General features: G+C 39.7%; 2 protein-coding genes across 2 annotated transcripts in view; one reads left to right on the top strand and one right to left on the bottom strand.

Moving 5' to 3' along the window:
* The first annotated feature begins 6722 nt into the window (after positions 1–6722).
* On the top strand, positions 6723–9015 carry LOC113133910 (transcription factor IIIA-like). Its single transcript, XM_026312951.1, has 9 exons — positions 6723–6834; positions 6929–7023; positions 7456–7552; positions 7645–7733; positions 7843–7916; positions 8002–8082; positions 8171–8403; positions 8783–8836; positions 8917–9015. Exons 1-9 carry the CDS (start codon positions 6724–6726, stop codon positions 9013–9015), a joined length of 933 nt encoding a protein of 310 aa, XP_026168736.1. The 5' UTR covers position 6723.
* A 4618-nt stretch (positions 9016–13633) lies between these two features.
* asph (aspartate beta-hydroxylase) overlaps positions 13634–19519 on the bottom strand; it is a 29989-nt gene continuing 24103 nt past the window's right edge. Inside the window, exons 13-15 of the mRNA XM_026313338.2 lie at positions 17803–17853; positions 17636–17683; positions 13634–16547 (exon numbers count right to left, since the gene is read on the bottom strand). Of these exons, the coding sequence (XP_026169123.1) occupies positions 16540–16547; positions 17636–17683; positions 17803–17853 (107 nt within the window). The 3' untranslated portion in view covers positions 13634–16539. The remainder of the gene's footprint in view (positions 16548–17635; positions 17684–17802; positions 17854–19519) is intronic.

Raw genomic sequence — 19519 nt, 5'->3', positions numbered from 1 at the left:
AAGAGGTTAGAGGAGCTCAGTGCGCCGACGGAGAATCCTCGGGCAGTCTAGGCCTATAACAGCATAACTAAAAGATGGTTCAGGGTTACCTTAAGCCAGCCCTAACTATATGCTTTGTCAAAAACAAAGGTTTTAAGTCTAGCCTTAAAAGTACAGAGAGTGTCTGCCTCCTGAGCTCAGACTGGGAGCTGGTTCCACAGGAAAGGAGCTTGATAGCTAAAGGTTCTGCCTCCCATTCTACTTTTGGAAATTCTGGGAACCACAAGTAGACCTGCACTCTGAGAGCGAAGTGCTCTATTGGGATAATATGGTACTATGAGGTCTTTAAGGTATGAAGGAGCTTAATCATGAAGGGATTTGTGTGTGAGAAGAAGGATTTTAAATTCTACAGGGAATTTTACAGGGAGCTAATCTAGCCTTGAAGTAACAAATGCATGGACTAGTTTTTCTGCATCATTTTGAGACAGGATGTTCCTAATTTTGGCAGTGTTGTGCAAGTGAAAGACATGCCTGAAATCTGGGTAACTGGTTTGTTTTATCAGGTTTTTATAGATAGTAGAGTGCTTCCTGATAACATTACCTAAGGGAAGCATGTATAAGGTGAAAAGAATCGGTCCTAGTACAGAACCTTGTGGAACTCCATAACTAACTTTTGTGTGCGTGGAAAGTTAATCATGAATATGAACAATTTGGAATCTGTTTGTTCCTTTGATTCCAATCACATGCTCCAGTCTCTGTAATAAGATGCTGTGGTCAGTAGTGTCAAATGCAGCACTAAGGTCTAGGAGGACAAGTATAGAAACGAGTTCATTATCTGAGGATAAGAGAAGATCGTTGGTGAATTTTAACAGTGCTGTTTCTGTACTATGATGTGCTCTAAATCCTGACTGAAAATATTCAAATAGTTTAGTGGTCTGATAGCTGCTTATCAACAGCTTTTTCAAGGATTTTAGAAATAAATGGAGTAAAGATGAGTCCATTAATGACAGGGTGTCTTTGAGCAGTGTAGTCGGGATAGGGTCTGAGAGACATGATGATTTAGATGAAGCAACTGCTGAAGTGAATTCAGAGAGATCTATGGGAGAGAAACAGTCTAAACATGACTGGGGTCTTGTAGATGACTCAAGAGCTACTGTAGTAGAGAATACATCTGTGGCAGCAATAGGAAGCATCTGCCGAATTTTATCTGTAATAGTTGTGATTTTATTTGTAAAGAAACTCATAAATTCATCACTGCTGAGAGCTAAGGGAACACTGGGCTCAACAGAGCTGTGACTTTTTGTCAGCCTGGCTACAGTGCTGAAAAGATGACAGCAGTCATCAGTCTGGTGTTTTCTCTACCGCTCTAAGTCAGACATCACGCACGACTCTTCTAGTGACATCACTCCCTGGCCAATCTGAGGCCCCACTGTTGACATCACATTTTAGGCTCGGCTCACTTGGAGCCTCGGCTGAGGGGGCCCTGGAGCTGTATATTGCTGATGTGCAGTTACTGGCCCCACCAACCTGCAGTGTCTATTTGTTGTTTATTGTTGCTGTTCTTTTCTCTCTGCTCTATCCACTCACTCCAATCGGTTGAGGCAGATGGCCGCCCAAACTGAGCCTGGTTCTGCTGGAGGTTTTATCTTCCATTAAAAGGAGTTTTTCCTCTCCACTGTCACCAAGTGCTTGCTCATAAGGGATTTGTTGGATTTTGTTTTTTGTAAAGTGCATTGAGATGATTTTATTGTGATTGGGGTCTGTACAAATAATTTGAACTGAACTGAAAAATTGAATTGTGGAGCCACGCTTCCAATTTAGTGATCCTCACCACCAAAGCTACCAGTGCCTTACACTTATTACAGGTATCATCATCACTACCAACAACATGACGTCCAGGAACACTAGAGCACACAAACTGCTCCACCTTGTGGCTTAATATGGCATTTAAAAATAATGTAATTCAACATCCTCACATTAGGTTGTGTCAGTAGCTGTGTAGTGCACATTAATGTGTCACTTCTGGTTTGCATTTACATTTATTGTTGAGCAGTTTTAAAGTAACTGTTACTTTGATGACCACAAGTAGACCTGCACTCATCACCAAGGAGGATTTCACAAAGGAGGAACTGAGGAAAAGAAATGAGTGTATTGGTAAGAGCAATTCATTGTAATCAAATTAGACTATTAATAGTGCTAAAATTACAGAGACAGTGATAATGACTAGTTATAACATTGTAAGGTCATTTAAGTATGGATCACTTTGATTACTGCAGGGGAATGTGTTTTTGCCCTCTGGTTACCGTAGGAATGTTGTTGTTTGTTTTTAAAGTGTATTACTTCTTCTATAATCCATATCTATATCTATAATTATCTTCTTTTTCCCCAGTTAACCTCCTCTGTCTCTGCCTCTTTCATTTACACTCATTCCCAGTTCTATCCTCCTCAGTGCTGCTACAACCATGCAATATCAGCTGAGTTTCCATGGCAATAACAGAGAGGCTAAACAGACTGGATAGATAGGGGAGAGAGGAAGATGTGCTTTATTACACATTTCTAAACAGAAAAGCAGTATCTGTGTTTATGTGTGTGCCTTTATGTAGTCTGTGCTCCATGTAACTTTGTGTGTGTGTAAACACACACTGCAGACAAAGCTTTGATTGGCTGGTCAGAAATTCACCATGGCAACTGTACCAGAGAGCTCAGTGTGAGTTCAGCACACTGTAGCATGCTATACACAATGAAATTGCAGTGTGAGAGATAACTACTGCAGAGAATTCAGTCTGACAATAGCATGCACAGACTCTGAGGGCCAGGGGGACCTATGTGTAAAAGGGTGATTGGTTTCTCATGTGATAGGTTGGTGTTTATTTACCTTAAATCTGTATTATTTGAGCATACGCTGATAGTGCAACAAACTGTAAGTTGTTATAGCAAAAATGGCATGCATTTTTGGAGCCGTGTTTGCAACTGATGCAGTATGACTTCCTGGCCAGTCTGACTTCATTAAGAAGAGCAAGCACATAGTGAAGATAAAGTAATGTTAAACGAATACTGTAATTTAAATTAGTATCATAAGTCATGTTTAAAGTAGATAAAAGCAAGAAAGCATTGCTCTATGACAGGATATGACCTTTATAGTATCTGTTGTCCACAGATGCTTTATACTGTTTGAAAAGTTAATTAAAACCCTGGGACACATACTGTAAAAGGATAAATCTGCAACCTCTCATTTGAGAGGTGCTGTAGGAGAGTGCAGTATGGCCGTTCACTACGTTTACTTTCATTAAATTACAGGTAGAATTAAAGATACAGATAAGATACAGCAGAATTAAAACTGAAGCAGTATCAGACTGAAGTAAATAACCCTCCTACCATCACTACAATCTGCTTCTGGTTGCAGATTTGAGGTGCTCTGTGTTGGGTGCAACTCTACTGTCCTGACCACATAATGATTCCTAGAGAAGTGCCTTTTGAGCTGTAGTGTAGTTGTCGTGTGTCACTGTGATTGGCTCAGCTGTTTGAGAGTAAAGAGACCACTGATTTGACTGGATGAGAGTATTAATCTTCATACTCTGTGATCTATGTTCTCCATGACTGAGCCTTTTGCACTTTGTGCAGCAACACCGACATGCACCAAAATAGCACTCAGTCTTGGAGCTCCCATTATTTACTGCTATTCACTTGTGGTTGCTTGTGCAGTAAACGTAGGGCCTGAGCTTTATAACTGAGGTCAATAGTAGAAATATGTGTGTTATGTTAAAGACATATTTGGTTTGAGCCTGGTTCAACTTTTGTGTTATACAAATGTGTATATTTGTGCTGAAGCCCTATTTGTTGGCACCTGGCATCTTTGACCACAACTCATGTCTGTCTGAACACAAACAGGTTCAGTTCTTGTTCTGCCACTTTACTCAGAAGCATCATAGTGTGACGTCCACCAGCCACCAAATATAAAAGTCAGAATAGTGTCAGTGCCTTAAAAAATATATTGTGAGCATTTTCTGATCAGCTGTCTCTATGTTAAAGTTTGGGATCCCCCTCACTTGCCCCAGCATCATCTATAGCTGTGTGGTCAGGCAGAACTCAAAGGTCACTTTTAGTGGTGGGGTGGTAGGATTCCATAAAGGTCCATGAAAAGATGTGATTAAATGCAAATTCACTGTAAATTTACGTCCAGAAATGACAGCACTAGTTGTAAATATTTCAACTTGAATGTGTCCTAGGGCAGCAGTAAGGCTGGAGGGAAATAGTACAAAGAACCAGAGTTTCTGGTGAGTTCTGAATTTAGTGAGAAACTTTTACTGTTACTGTACCAGCCACTGGTAATGCTGAGTCTTTGGGTGGTTATGCAGGCAGGATGTGAATAAGCAGAGGTCTGTGGAAAACTGAGTGTGAGTGGAGGGATGTAAAGCCCCTATAGCTGTTGTTTGGCTGTAACTCCATTGATAGTTCCTATCCCACTTTAACATTTAAGAATTGATCTGATTTGAAAGTAAAGTCAACTGTCAACAAAAATCATTCTATGGTCTCACAACTCCCCCTTGTGATTCTACAAGCACTTATGTTTAAAGTTTCAAATTGAAAAACCCACTGATGACACCGTGTAGCTTTAGCTCAGCCTGGTGTAGCTGGGTGCTGCCACATTGTGGTTGCTGGGCTGCCTGCTTTTTGTCATCAACATAATGGCTCAGTAGGCTCCAACAGATTCCAGTGACCCTGGTTAAGGAATAAGCGGGTATAGAAAATGGAAAACTTTGACCTAACAATAGGCAACTCTGGTCCTTGAGGGCTACTGCCCTGCTCGTGCCCTGCTGGAAGGTACCATCTTAGATGAGGGCAGAATGGGAAGTGAAGTGGGTTCTGGGTTCAGACTCTTTACTGTCCAGCTTCTGATTGGCTGAACAACCTGAACCAGGTAATCGCAATAGAGAAGAGGTGGGAAAGTTGGAAAACAGGCAGGGCAGTGGCCACTGAGGACTAGTCATGTCTTAAGATGTTTAACCTGACACCTACAGTACTGTACTTCCTATTCCATATACTTCTTCTTCCTCTTCTTCTACATTTAATAGTTTCTGGAAAGCTGTACAGTATGAGATGTAATACCAGGGCTACTGGCACCAGGGGAACACTGGATCAGTTGTCCAGGGCCCTGGGAAAACCCAAAAGGGCCCACTAGCTTTTAAATAAATTGCTGGAATAATTAAACAAAAATACATATGTGTGAAAATGTTATGTAGCACACTACTAGCTGTGAGTCACATAAAAGCTTAGTATTTTTATCATCTTGACTTTGTAGAGTGGCTAAAAACAATTTTACTTTCCCTGCCTTTAATGAAAACAATGGTATGGTCTGTCACACTACTGTAAGGTAAAAACCCAACATCTAGCCTGCAGCTCTCCAGTAAATGTTCCAAATGTCCAGTAGCTAAAAAACAAAAAAGAGAAAATCACAGCAGAGATGTAAAGGATTATTTAAATGAGGGACAGTCGTGGCCTAATGGCTAGAGAGTCAGATTTGTAACCTGAAAATTGTAGGTTTGAGTCACAGGTCTGGCAGGAATTGTCAGTGGCACAGAGTGAATAGCCAGCACCCTGTCCACCTTCGATACCAAGACTGAGGTGAGACCCTTGAGCAAGGCACCAGACCCCCAACTGCTCCCCAGGTGCTGCAGCACTGGCTGCCCACTGCTCTGGGTGTGTGTGTGTGCACTTAGGTGGGTTAAATGCAGAGCACAAATTCTGAGTATGGGTCACCATACTTGGCCACATAAGTCACTTTCACTTTATTAATTGAGAGCAAGGTGAAACATCCTTTAGAAGCCAGAGCTAATCATTCAGATATATCATTCTGTGCTATCATGCTGCCAAACAGGTGTACTGGATGCACTGAATGTACAACTGATTTTCCAGCCTGTTACAAATCTCAGAAATATATTAATGGTGGTAGTTTTTCATATCAAAATACTTCATCTTTTCCAGATTGTAATACAAATTTTCTCTAATATTTAACCCTCCTGTTGTCTTCAGGTCAATTTGACCCGTTTTCAAAAGTTAATATGTGATAACTTTGGTTTTCTTCCATTTAATTAACTAAAAATGACATAGATGGCTGTGGTGTGGAGTAAATTTGAAGACAATACGACACAGCTTTTGTCTGTTTTGACTGCTTATAAAGCATGAGGTATAAAATGATCACCAGTTTTTAAATTTCACCTTTTTAGTGAACTTGTTTCCAACATAATAACATATATTTTACACTTATAGTAGGGAACCATCCATATCATTTTAAGTTAATTATATGGAAGAAAACCAGTTATCACATATTAACTTTTGGAAATGGGTCAAATTCACCCGAAGACAACAGGAGGGTTAAGATGCACTTAGGTCTACGCTCCATAATTATTAAAATGTGTATGTGTATACATGTTTGTTCCCACTGCTTAGCTGCCATAATTTAACTGATGCTATTTATACTTTTGGAAATAAACAACAAACTAAAAAAAGACTTCTATTCTTATCCTTCTGTCCGTCCCTCAGAAGGACAGCTTGGGTTTTAATAACGATGTCTGAAATGAAACATTTGTATTTGTGTATTTGTTAGTTTTTAAAAACCATGTAGGCCACCCCATTTTTTCCTCCACTTGGTACATTCCAGTGGGATAAATGAAGCACAGGTGATTTACTGGTCCTGTCCTGTCAGCGTCAGACTCGTGTTGGCTGTGGCCGAGCCTGGCTCTTAGGATGGGGGAGAGGTGCCTTACTGGAGACTACACGTGTCCCGTGGGGGACTGTCGCGCTACATTTACTAAGGCATGGAGGCTGCAGGCTCATGTGTGCAGGCACATACAACTGGTGAGTGACCGCGACCCGCTCGACCCGCAACATGTTCAGTCCGAGTCGTGCTGGTTTGTAATGCCCACTCTGGTTGTTGTTCCATGGACCTCAGAAGCCATTCTCCTGTGAGGACTGTGACAAGAGCTATCACACCCGGTTCCAGCTCACCAGACACAAGCTCAGTCACAGCGGCGAGAAACGATACAGGTAAGGTCACCAGAGGCTGACCTGTAGGCCTACGTCAATACAGTCAGAACTTGACGTTTGCACTGAGAGAAAACCTACGTAGACAGCGAGAACTTGCCAACTCCACACAGAAAGACTCCAGATTGAGTGGGATTTGAACCAACAACCTTCTTGTTGTGTGGTAACAGTGCTATTTTCCTCATGAGAACTGAGAGTTTCTCAGGATGCTGTATTGAGTGAGTTCAGAGTTTGTCTCTTGATGAAACTAATCCAAACCCCACACTTACACTTGGATTTTGATGGTAGTTTTATCACCTCTTGTCAACTAGGAAGCCAGAAATGTATGTGCATTGACTGCAGCCTATAATCCCATGAACTAATGGGGAATAGTGTGAAGTTGTTTCCCAGGCTGCCTCTGATTGCACTGAAAGTGTTCCCTGATTTGGGCTCCAGGTGTCAGGATGATGACTGTTCCAAGGCCTTTCCCACAATTGGCAGCATGAAGAACCACATGGCTCGAGTTCACCATCACCAGGGGAAGAAATATGAAGTACAATGTCAAACTTTTTTTTTTTTGTTTTTTTTGTTTGTTTTTAAATTGGTGTGTTGGATTTACTGGGTAGATTTTTGCACTTGTCTCAGTGCAGGCACCAAGACTGTGGAAAGCGTTTCAACAAGAGGAACCAACTTAAAGCTCATGAGCCTGAGCACCAAGAGCTTCTGCCTTTTTGGTAACAAATCAAATCATCATCCCCTTGTACCATCACAAAATGGTATGAGGGGAACTGGAGGTTTTTGTTTTTGCCCAGTCCTGGAAATCTAAACTTGTGTATCTGATAGTTGTACTTTCAGTGGCTGTACAAAGGAATTTTCCTCTCATGGAAGATTGAAGCATCACAAGAAAGTACATGAAGGTTGGTTGATAATCAGAAGGAGCTTCATTTGAGTTTTTTTTTTTTTTTTTTTTTTTAAATAACTAAACTTGTCTCTCTTCTGCAGGATACACTTGTCAGGCTCAAGGATGTTCCTTCTGTGGAAAGACATGGACAGAATATCTGAAGCACAGAAAAGAACATAAAGGTATGAATGTAAGGCAGGGAAGGGTTACTTGAACCATGTATACAAGTCCATGGTACTGACCAGGAACCTTTGACTGGTGTGTACCCAGTGAAATTGTCATGTAGCGTGTGCAAGAAGCAGTTCAGCAACACCTGGTTCTTCCGTCAGCATGAGCTGCGTGTGCACTCTGGGGAGAAGAGGATGCTGTCGTGCCCCAGAGAAGGGTGTGAGAAAAAGTTCACTCGGCACTTCCACTTGGAGAGTCACATACTGGGAGACCATGAGGGCAAAAAGCCCTTTATCTGTGGCCATGCTGGCTGTGGGAGGAGCTTTGCCATGAAGGTAAACCTGTGCTTCAGGGGGGGATTTCAGCCAAACCAAACTATTTCCCCAGTTACATGTGCTTGCTCACAAGGGATTTGTGGGGTTTCTCTGTAAAATGCCTTGAGAATTGATTCACAAACTGAATTGAAATTGATGTCCAACCACTGAGTTTCAAGTCAAAGTTACTTGACAGTCTAGGCCTTGTTGTATGGATTAGTGTTATCTGAAGCTGAGAAACCCACCAGTGGATACTAAATGTGGGAGGTATAGAGTTCCCTAGTAACAGCAAATGGATGTCGGTTTTAAACAGCACAAACTCAGTTCCAGTAAGCTTCCTCTATACTTGGAATTTTAGGTTTTGGGTGACCTGAAAAAATGATTGTGTAACTGTCCACAGGAAAGCCTGTGGCGACATGGAGTGGTGCATGATCCAGCAAAGAAAAAGCTGAAGGTAACATGTATTTCCTGTTTAACTGGTATCCACCTGTCCTGAAATATTTTTTTTGTAGTATATTTTTGTTCCTATTCCAGAAGCTGCACCCTGACATGCTTAGACTGGCAGCTGCATCTGATGACGTGGACACCAAGCTTGCTGGGAAGCTGTGTGAAACAACACTGGACAATAACTAATATTGAGTTTTGCCTTGAAGCCTAAATATTTTTGAATGTTTAATGACCAAGCAATGAGCTTAATTTGTTTTAGTCAAATGGCATGTTTCTGTTGCTTGTTTTTGTTTCCACTAATCCTAATACGGAACTATCCTAGCAGTTTGTGTTTTTTTTGTTTTTTTTTTCTGTCCCCCTCCAGGGAGTCCTGGAAGAAAGGTTTATTTTTGAATTTAAATATCCAATCTGATGCTTAAATGATTTGGAAGATGCATAATTTGATTAAATGGATAAGCACTGTATACAAACACATGGGTGTTTCTGATGAGATGTTAATACTGGTTTTTCCTGAAGTGTGCCATGCACAAGGTCAAAATGCTCCTGTACAATGGCAATGAGCTCATCAGTCAGCCAAAATTATATGAATACATGTACATTTAGTGGTGTAGTTAGAGCAGTCATTCAAACCTGCCATTTCTGAGGTCAATGTGGAGATAAAATTCATCCCGATTTTATTTCTATCTTTATAGCTGGTCCTGACTGGGGAGTGATGGCTACAATGCACTACACACCTCCCCTCATGCTACTTGTATATATTCTCAGTATACAGAGGTATGGTACCACCTTGTGGCCAAATCTGATACAAAAGACAGTGCTATTCAATGGTGTTTGGATTAAACCTCCAGCAGAACTAGGCTCAGTTTGCAAGTATATTTTACATGTTGAAGTGGAATAATTTTTTTCTTTTTTTTTAAGATTTATTTGACAGGCTTATAACTTTTCAGATTACAATTTTACATAAAATAACATACTACATAAAATATCCGTTTATATTATATACTTCAATGACTAAATCAGTAGTATCCAGCCTTTTTGGACCTTACTGGACAACTGATTCATGTATGAGTTCCACCAATGACATATTGCCCCAGAGAAATATGTTCTCACAAATGCACTTATGGCAACATAACAGATTCAGTGACCACTTTACTGTTGCTCTGTCAGAAATAGGAATAGTTGTACTGACCGAATGAGCAGACTGATGAGAGAGATGGCAGGTGTACTGTATGTACAGTATTGTTCAAAATAATAGCAGTACAATGTGACTAACCAGAATAATCCAGGTTTTTAGTATAATTTTTATTACTACATGGCAAACAAGTTACCAGTAGGTGCAGTAGATTCTCAGAAAACAAACAAGACCCAGCATTCATGATATGCACGCTCTTAAAGGCTGTGCAATTGAGCAATTAGTTGAAAAAGGTGTGTTCAAAAAAAAAAGGAGTGTGGCATTGAATCAGTGAGGTCATCAATTTTGTGAAAAAACAGGTGTGAATCAGGTGGCCCCTATTTAAGGATGAAGCCAGCACTTGTTGGACATGCATTTGAAAGCCTGAGGAAAATGGGTCGTTCAAGACATTGTTCAGAAGAACAGCGTACTTTGATTAAAAAGTTGATTGGAGAGGGGAAAACCTATGAAGAGGTGCAAAATATTATAGGCTGTTCAGCTAAAATGATCTCCAATGCCTTAAAATGGAGGGCAAAACCAGAGAGAAGAAAACGGAAGACAACCATCAAAATGGATCGAAGAATAACCAGATCTGAGCAACTGTACAGATAAATGGTTAGAGGAGCTCAGTGCGCCGACAGAGAATCCTCGGGCAGTCTAGGCCTATAGCAGCATAACTAAAAGATGGTTCAGGGTTGCCTGAAGCCAGCCCTAACTATATGCTTTGTCAAAAACGAAGGTTTTAAGTCTAGCCTTAAGAGTATAGAGAGTGTCTGCCTCCTGAACCCAGACTGGGAGCTGGTTCCACAGGAGAGGAGCTTGATAACTAAAGGCTCTGCCTCCCAGTCTGCTTTTGGAAACTCTGGGAACCACAAGTAGACCTGCACTCTGAGAGTGAAGTGGTCTATTAGGATAATATGGTACTATGAGGTCTTTAAGGTATGAAGGAGCTTGATCATGAAGGGATTTGTATGTGAGAAGAAGGATTTTAAATTCTATTCTATATTTTACAGGGAGCCAATGAAGAGAAGCCAATATAGGAGAAATATGATCTCTCTTGCTAGTTCCTGTCAGGACTCTGGCTGCGGCATTCTGGATTAACTGGAGGCTTTTTATGGAGATATTGGGACATCCAGATAGTAATGAGTTACAGTAATCTAGCCTTGAGTTAACAAATACATGGACTAGTTTTTCTGCATCATTTTGAGACAGGTTGTTTCTAATTTTTGCAATGTTGTGCAAATGAAAGAAGGCAGTTCTAGAAATTTGTTTTATGTGTGAATTAAAGGCCTGTGGTACGTAGCCTGATACTAGAGATAAATTTACCAAGTCTAATAAAGATGAGTTCATTAATGGCAGCGTGCCTTTAAGCAGTCTAGTCGGGATGGGGTCCAAGAGACACATTGATGATTTCGATGAAGCAACTACTGATGTAAATTCAGAGAGATCTATGGGAGAGAAGCAGTCTAAACATAACTGAGGTCCTACAGATGATTCAAGAGCTACTGTAGTAGAAGATTCATTTATTGCAGGTATAGGAAGCATCTGCTGAATTTTATCTCTAATAGTTGTGATTTTATTTTTAAAGAAACTCATAAATTCATCACTGCTGAGAGCTAAGGGAACACTGGGCTCAACAGAGCTGTGACTTTTTATCAGCCTGGCTACAGAGCTGAAAAGAAACCTGGGATTGTTCTTATTTTCCTCTATTAGTGATGAATAGTATGCAGTTCTGGCTTTACGGAGAGCTTTTTTATATGTTAGTAGACTGTTTTTCCAGGCTAGAAAAATTTCCTCTAAGTTTGTGGAACACCACTTCCTTTCCAGCCTTCATGATGCCTGCTTTAAAGTACAAATACGTAAATTATACCATGGGGCTAATCTCCTCTGATTCACTAACATAATGCATTGCCTAGGCCCTTTACAAGATATAAGAAGTTTTCTGGAGTGTTTATTCAATTTACAATTGGCAATTCAATGTGGGAATTTCACCAAAAACCTATGGCAATATCATATGGACTTGATTTAGTTTGCATTTAAAAATTTAACCAATATTATTCTAAGTGAATTGCGTATTTCACTGCCACTTTGCAGATTGAACTGCCAATTGTAAAATGTATTTTAAATTGTATGTTAAAATTGCGTATTGAATAGCCAATTGAATAGAGTCCAAAAAACTTCCATATAGAGCTAATAATAAGTCCATCCATTATCTATACTTGTTTATTCCTATTTTAGGTCACAGGGATCTGCTGGAGCCTATACCAGCTCTCTTTGGGTGAAGGGCAGGGTTCATGATCAAGCTCCTTCATACCTTAAAGACCTCATAGTACCACATTATCCCAATAGAGCACTTCGCTCTCAGAGTGCAGGTCTACTTGTGGTTCCCAGAGTTTCCAGAAGCAGAATGGGAGGCAGAGCCTTTAGTTATCAAGCTCCTCTCCTGTGGAACCAGCTCCCAGTCTGGGTTCAGGAGGCAGACACTCTCTGTACTTTTAAGGCTAGACTTAAAACCTTCCTCTTTGACAAAGCATATAGTTAGGGCTGGCTTCAGGCAACCCTGAACCATTCCTTAGTTATGCTGCTATAGGCCTAGACTGCCCAAGGACCATTGGTGCACTGAGCTCGCCTAACCCTCCCTTCCTCTCTCTTCCTCTCCTCCCCCCGTCACATGTATATTCCACCATTGAATGTCACTAACCTTGTGCTCTCTCTCTCCCCTAGTTTGTGCTCTCCCTCTCTCTCTCTCTCTCTGTACCTTCTGCAGGTGTCCCTGGTCCTGGAGCTGTTTATCGCTGATGTGCAGTTACTGGTCCCACCAACCTGCAGTGTCTATTTGTTGTTTATTGTTGCTGCTCTTTTCTCTCTGCTCTATCCACTCACCCCAACCGGTCGAGGCAGATGGCCGCCCAAACTGAGCCCGGTTCTGCTGGAGGTTTTTTCTTCCGTTAAAGGGAGTTTTTCCTCTCCACTGTCGCCAAGTGCTTGCTCATAAGGGATTTGTTGGGTTTTTTGTTTTTGTAAAGTGCCTTGAGATGATTTGTATTGTGATTTGGTGCTATACAAATAAAATTGAATTGAATTGAATGGGTACACCCTGGACAGGTCACCAGTCCATCAGTCATTTTTTGCAGAATGGGTATTTTTATCTTTAAAACTTACTGTAAGGGCATTTTGCTGATATTTCTGTACACTTACACTTCTGTACACATTTAAGCATGCTCTTGAACAAAAACACTTATAGGTTATTACAGTGCAATAATGTTACATTTATTGAAGAAAAGAATTTGAGTAGATTTCTTCCACAACTAATAAAACACATAACAACCATTTTGATGTTATATTGTGAAAATCTATGTGAACTGGGAGAGAATTTTTTTGTGGAAAGCAAAGCAATACAGATCAACTTTACTGATGTCTATGTAAAGTGAAGTAAATGAACTGAAGCAACTGCTGTCACAGCTCTTACAAGTCTATTCTATTCTTCTCGTTTTCTCTATTATCATTCTGTAATTGTGTGTAATAAAGTGTATTAACCCTTTAATTTACTTATTTACTTAATTTACAACACACCTTTTATCCCGAATTGACCCAAAGACAACAGGAGCGTTAATAAAAAGACTGGAGTCATTGTGATGTTATCCCAAACCTTTTATTGCAGCTCACAAAAACAGTTAATTTACTGTTGACACTTCAAATGTCCTTTAAACAATCCAGTATTTCTTCACAATAATTTACTCTCCATCACCAGCCTCTACAGGACAATATTGGATTTGCAGACTGAAGGTTATAATTGACAGACAACATGTGAGGCAGAAGGGGCAGTTTTAACAAACAGCAACATCTCAGCCACAACACTATGGAGCTTAGCATACAGAGACACTGGATGTTGTAACAGCCACTTTGTTTACCTAGAACAAAGGTGCCTTTGTATCACAACACTTTACAGCATATACATGATTTCTGATCAAATAAAAAACTATTCAACTGGTTCACTTACAGAATAAGACTTTGTCCTGAAGTAGTGCAGACTCTCAAACCTGCCTGTCACAGAAAGCCCATGGCTTTTAAAAGCATTTTCAGAAAATTAGTTTTTCTTTATTTCTCAAAATTCCTTTTTAAAAACATTCTTTTGAAAAATCTTTAAGCTCTCTCTCGTTAAAAATTGCAATCTTCAATGGCTAAATGATTTTCCTGTTCACATTGTCTTAAAAAGTGGTACTAAGTAGAAAAGACCAGCTAGCATTAGAGAGAGAGAAAAAAAAGACACCCCAGCTAGTACACACCACTGGAATGTGTTATCCCTAAAAACAGTCTGCTAGTTACAGTATATGAGGCCTAAAAACACAAAGTGGGACTGTAACACCAAAAAAAAAAAAAAAAAAAAGAAAGAAAGAAAAAAAAGTAGTTTTTCTAATAGTCCTCCCTTCCCACTGTAGTGTCATTCTACTAAGTATTTTATTCCCACATCTACATATTGTTTATTGCTAGTATCCCAACAGAAATGTTTTCCAGCACACTGAATACCCTCTGTTGGGGTACCCTTTGTCCAAAAGCCTAGAATCATTTTTCTATCTCATCCAATCTCACCAAAAGATGATGTACACTCACAACAGTTATGATTAAGTGACAGAATAATGTGCTCAGATTTTTTGGGCATGCAGAGTCCTGTTATCATGGATCAATGGTTAAGAACACGCCAAGATAAAGTCTGCTGTTACAGCCATTTCGCCTAGTCCCCTTTAAGAAAGTACATAAAAAAAACAACACCTTTAAAGAGTAGAGGAAATTATGCAGTGACATTTCAGAACTGATGATAAAAACTATCTTACTTTATTTTATTGCAATCAGTCAGCTACTTGCGGCTGGACCTTCACAGGACACTGATCTATTTGAACCTGTATGAGCCAGAAATAACAGATACTGAAGCCACCATGGCCTGTGGGCCACACAGAGGTAATATGCTTCAGTTTATCTATCCTGCCTTCCACATATTGCTGTTGTTTTTAAAAAAAGAATCTTTACACCACACTGTGACAGCTTTCTGTGCTCAGTGTCCTAATTTACTGCACATCACAGTTCAAGCTCAGAACAGAAGTTCAGTTACATCTTTAGTTAAAACTTATTGATAGACTTGCTCAACAGAATTGATAATCATATCTAGACATCTGCCAAAAATAAAAGCTAAAAATACACAGACCACACACACGTTTGTACAGCTAACTTTGTGAGGAAATTCACCGATATAATGCAATGCCTCACGACTGTCTAACCCCAAGCCTGATTCTACCCTGCACCCTAAACAAAAACAACCCCCAAAGGTGTGAAGGTGAGCTAAAATGTAGTCCTTGTCACAGCCAAAACTCACGGTGGTCCTCACAATGTATACCCATACAAGTACGTACAGATACACACACATATAACATAGTTAAAGGAGAAAAGTTAAAAACTGTCTTTAAAACTACTAGCACAGTATAACATGAATGGCTCACAGAAAAGGTTCATTAGCAAGAGATTTGTCAATGCACAGAACACACTCATCAGGGGGTACATAAGGAACACATACACTCACTGACACACAAAAATACACACACTTTGTTTCTGAGTTCATGTGCAAACATATGGCTCATCCTAGAGTCAACACATACTGAGTGGTAAAGTAACGGGCTGGGTGAGGAGATTTGAAGAGGGAGACGCATCACAACAGTTCTACATAAAATCTACAACACCATGACCAGAAAGAAACACAACTAAATGGAGCATTCTGAATTTACACTGTAAAAGGGGCAGAAAAATTGACATTGATTTTTTTAATTAGATAATACATTTGAAATGTTTTTGTTGCCTCATTTAAAATAATTTTATCAGCAGGAAGGAGTCAGAGACAGCATCTGAGTACATTCTGCAGGGTTGAGAACAAAGTTTCTAGTTCTGTTGCCCAAGCATTTAAGTTTGTGCAGTCTTAGAACCTGTAAAGTTCAAGGCTGCCCTCATTGTACAGACTAGAGTCTTCTAATGCAGAAATTGTTTTGAAACTCAAAAGAATGGTCTTCAGTCAGGAACACTTTGCTCTGCACCTGTATTCAGCTCCAGGAAGCCAAACCACATCATTTAGAAACTTGAAAATAAAGTTCAAGACTAGTTGACTGCAGCAAGATTCTGGTAGACTGGCTATACATAGACATCTGGCTAAAAACACACAGAACTAAACCACCCTGAAACAAAATGGAAATGGCTGCTCTATTCAAACAAAAAACAAACAAACAAACAAAAAAAGAACATTTAAGAAAAACTTAAAGACAAAAGGGTAGAAACAGGAGTACCATATTAGTAAACAATAAACAATTCATCCATTATCTCACAGACACAAAAAGTAAGGTGTGAAAACAGAGGAAGGGGGAAAGGATGGGAAGATAGGTGAGTGTCATAACGACTCAGTTGTTTCTCTGGAGGTGGAGAGCTGCATCATTGTTCTGAGCATGCCCAGGTGGTGCTGATGCAGCGTCAGTGGGCCATCACCATAACAACTCCAGCAGCCTCTACGTTTCTGTGGGACAGGATTATGTATATTTTCACAGGTTTAATGTGTTTATTCATGCGTTTGTTTTACTGAAAGCTACAGAACTAGCACTGTAAGTTGCCAAGGTCTGCTGACTGTCACATCCACATTAACAAATGTTAGGCAGATTGCATCACTATCAACAATCTTTAAAGACACAGGAAATCTGTAGGAGAAAACACAGGCACTTCTCTCGTCACCATAGCGTGACTGTGCACTACCAGTAACACACGAGACACACCTTCCATCCATCCAATCATTCATTGTCTAACACTAATTGTTACTGTCCAGAATAGTGGGCTGGGAGCCAATCCCAGCTAACACTAGATGGAAATCAGGGTCTACCCAGTACAGATCACCACAATGTCTATCACAGGCTGACAAAGAGAGACAAACACTCATACTCACACCTACAGGCAATTTAGGGTCACCAATAACACAAACTGCATGTGTTTGGACTGTGGGAGGAAACCGGAGTACCTGGACAAAACCATGCAGGCAGGTAGAGAACGCAAACTCCTTCTCATTCAATGGTTTCTATTATTTCTATTTACATTTTTTTTTAAATTTTGTATTTCATAGATTAAAACTAAATTGATGTCCATACATCTATAAAATAACGTAAATTTAGGGTTTAATATAAGCAAACAAATATAAAGAAAGCAAAAGGTTTTAAAATTTAGAGTCATCTAAGAAGCCAGTGTTTTCAGCTCTACACACCATGCGCAAAGTCTTAATGAGGCAGCGTCCTCATGAAGCTCGTCAGACTGTTGGTGATTCAGAATTCAGGGTACATTCAACCAAAGAGGCTACGACAGCATCCTGTAGCAACATGCCATACCATCTGGTTAGAGCTTAGAGGGATGATTATGTTTTTCAATAGGACAAAGGTCCAAAGCACATTTCATGTACAAACCCAACTAACATAGTTTGTGTTGAGAGATGGAAAAACATATGTGGAAACTCATTCAAGACTGCTGGAAATACATTCCAAGTGTGTAAAGGAGAGCAAGCTAAGGTCATACCCAGTTTAAGCATGAATTATAACAATGATGTTGGCTGAAGACAATATTTACCTGTGGGCTCACCCTGCTTCTCTTCCTCTGTCTCATCAAACTCAGCTGCTGCAAAGAAACATGTATACTTAATGTACATAAGCTAAATGTACACCTGTCTCTTTAAGTTGGTTGCAGTCTTTAAAAATCAACTGTGTGTGTGAGAGACAGAGAGAGAGAGTATCTACCTTCTTCTTCTGTCTCCTCCACTTCTTGTGCTGCTTCTTCTGTCTCTGTCACTGTGGAAAAGGCATTTGGCATTATGAACCATTGTATATTACCCAAATACGCACTTAACATATTACTTCAAAACTGGTACAACACAGACACCAAAAATAATACGTGAATCATCATGCTCAATGCTAACAGCTTGGCAGACATTACATTAAATAGCACTGAATTTCTTTTAACACTTCAGCCTACAAGAGAAAAAAAACTAGGCCTTATTTGTCTGTATAATGCTACTGGTCTACTAGCACACAACAGTGTGGACTTGAATCAATTGTTTTTATTGTCGCTCATGAGTCTCATGAACTTTCAACAATCGGTCAGTTATCAGTGTTGAGTTATCCAATGGGAGACAAGCTCAGTATCAGGCAGGAGTAGATGAAGTGACATATTACAAATAACCTCAAAAACTTGGGGAGCACTGATTATTTCCAACAGTTTCAAGGAGTCAACTCTCAAACTGTTTACCACCACTATCTGAAGTTATTCACATACAGATCCCAGGAACCAGACACAGCAAATTCACATATTGAGCCATCAGAACAGATGTGTAACCTAAAACTGTTCAAATCAAAACATGTTTCTCCTTGCTGTAGATATTACATAGGAATAAGTTACAGCTGGGTAGACGATCATTTAATACAACTAGGCTTTTTGTGGTTTAAAAAAAAATGCCCTAAATTAATGCCCTATAGCTGGAGAAAACAATGAAAAGCACCATCTTGTTTTCAGAGGTTTCCAGGGCAAATCATCCTAACACCAAGAATGCATTTCATATTTACAGAGCTTTTTATACAGGTAATACAGAGTAAATTTGACTGATTTGAAAATTTTTAAAATTGATTAATATAAACACATTGGTAGAGGTAGAAGATTTAGATTTAGATCACATCATAGTACAGAAACAGCACTACTTAAAGTCAGCAATGATCTTCTCTTAGCCTCAGATAATGGACTCATCTTTGTACTAGTGCTGCATTTGACACTACTGACCACAACATCTTATTACAGAGACTGGAGCATCTGATTAGAATCAAAGGGACAACATTGAAGTGGTTCCAGTCTTATTTATTAGACAGATTCCAATTTGTTCATGTTCATGATGAACACAAAAGTTAGTTAGGGAGTGCCACATGGTTCTATGTTAGGACCTATTCTCTTCATCACCTTACATGCTTCCCTTAGGCAATGGTATTAGGAAGCACTGCATTAATTACCATTGCTATGCTGATGACACTCGGCTGTATCTGTCTATGAAACTTGATGACACAAACCACATTCAGAGAAAACAGAAGTTACTGTATTTGAGCCTAAAAACCTTATAAATAGCTTATCTTCTGTTAAAACTTTGCAGTTATTTTTGACCAGGATATGTCCTTTAATTCTCACACAGAACAAAGCTCTTGAACTGCCTTCTTTCACTTGCGCAATGTTGCTAAAATTAGGAACATCCTGTCTCAAAATGATGCAGAGAAACTAGTCCATGCATTTGTTACTTCAATGCAAATTACTGTAACTCATTACTATCTGGATGTCCCAGTAATCCAGAATGCAGCAGCCAAAGTCCTTACAGGCACTAGCAAGAGACATCATATTTCTCCTACATTAGTTTCTGTTCACTGGCTGCCTGTAAAATCCGAAATAGAATTTAAAGCCCTTCTTCTCACATACAAACCC

The sequence above is a fragment of the Mastacembelus armatus genome, chromosome 17 (assembly GCF_900324485.2).
Source record: "Mastacembelus armatus chromosome 17, fMasArm1.2, whole genome shotgun sequence".
In the NCBI taxonomy this organism is placed as follows: domain Eukaryota; kingdom Metazoa; phylum Chordata; class Actinopteri; order Synbranchiformes; family Mastacembelidae; genus Mastacembelus; species Mastacembelus armatus.
This window is presented reverse-complemented; position numbering and strand designations above follow the sequence as displayed.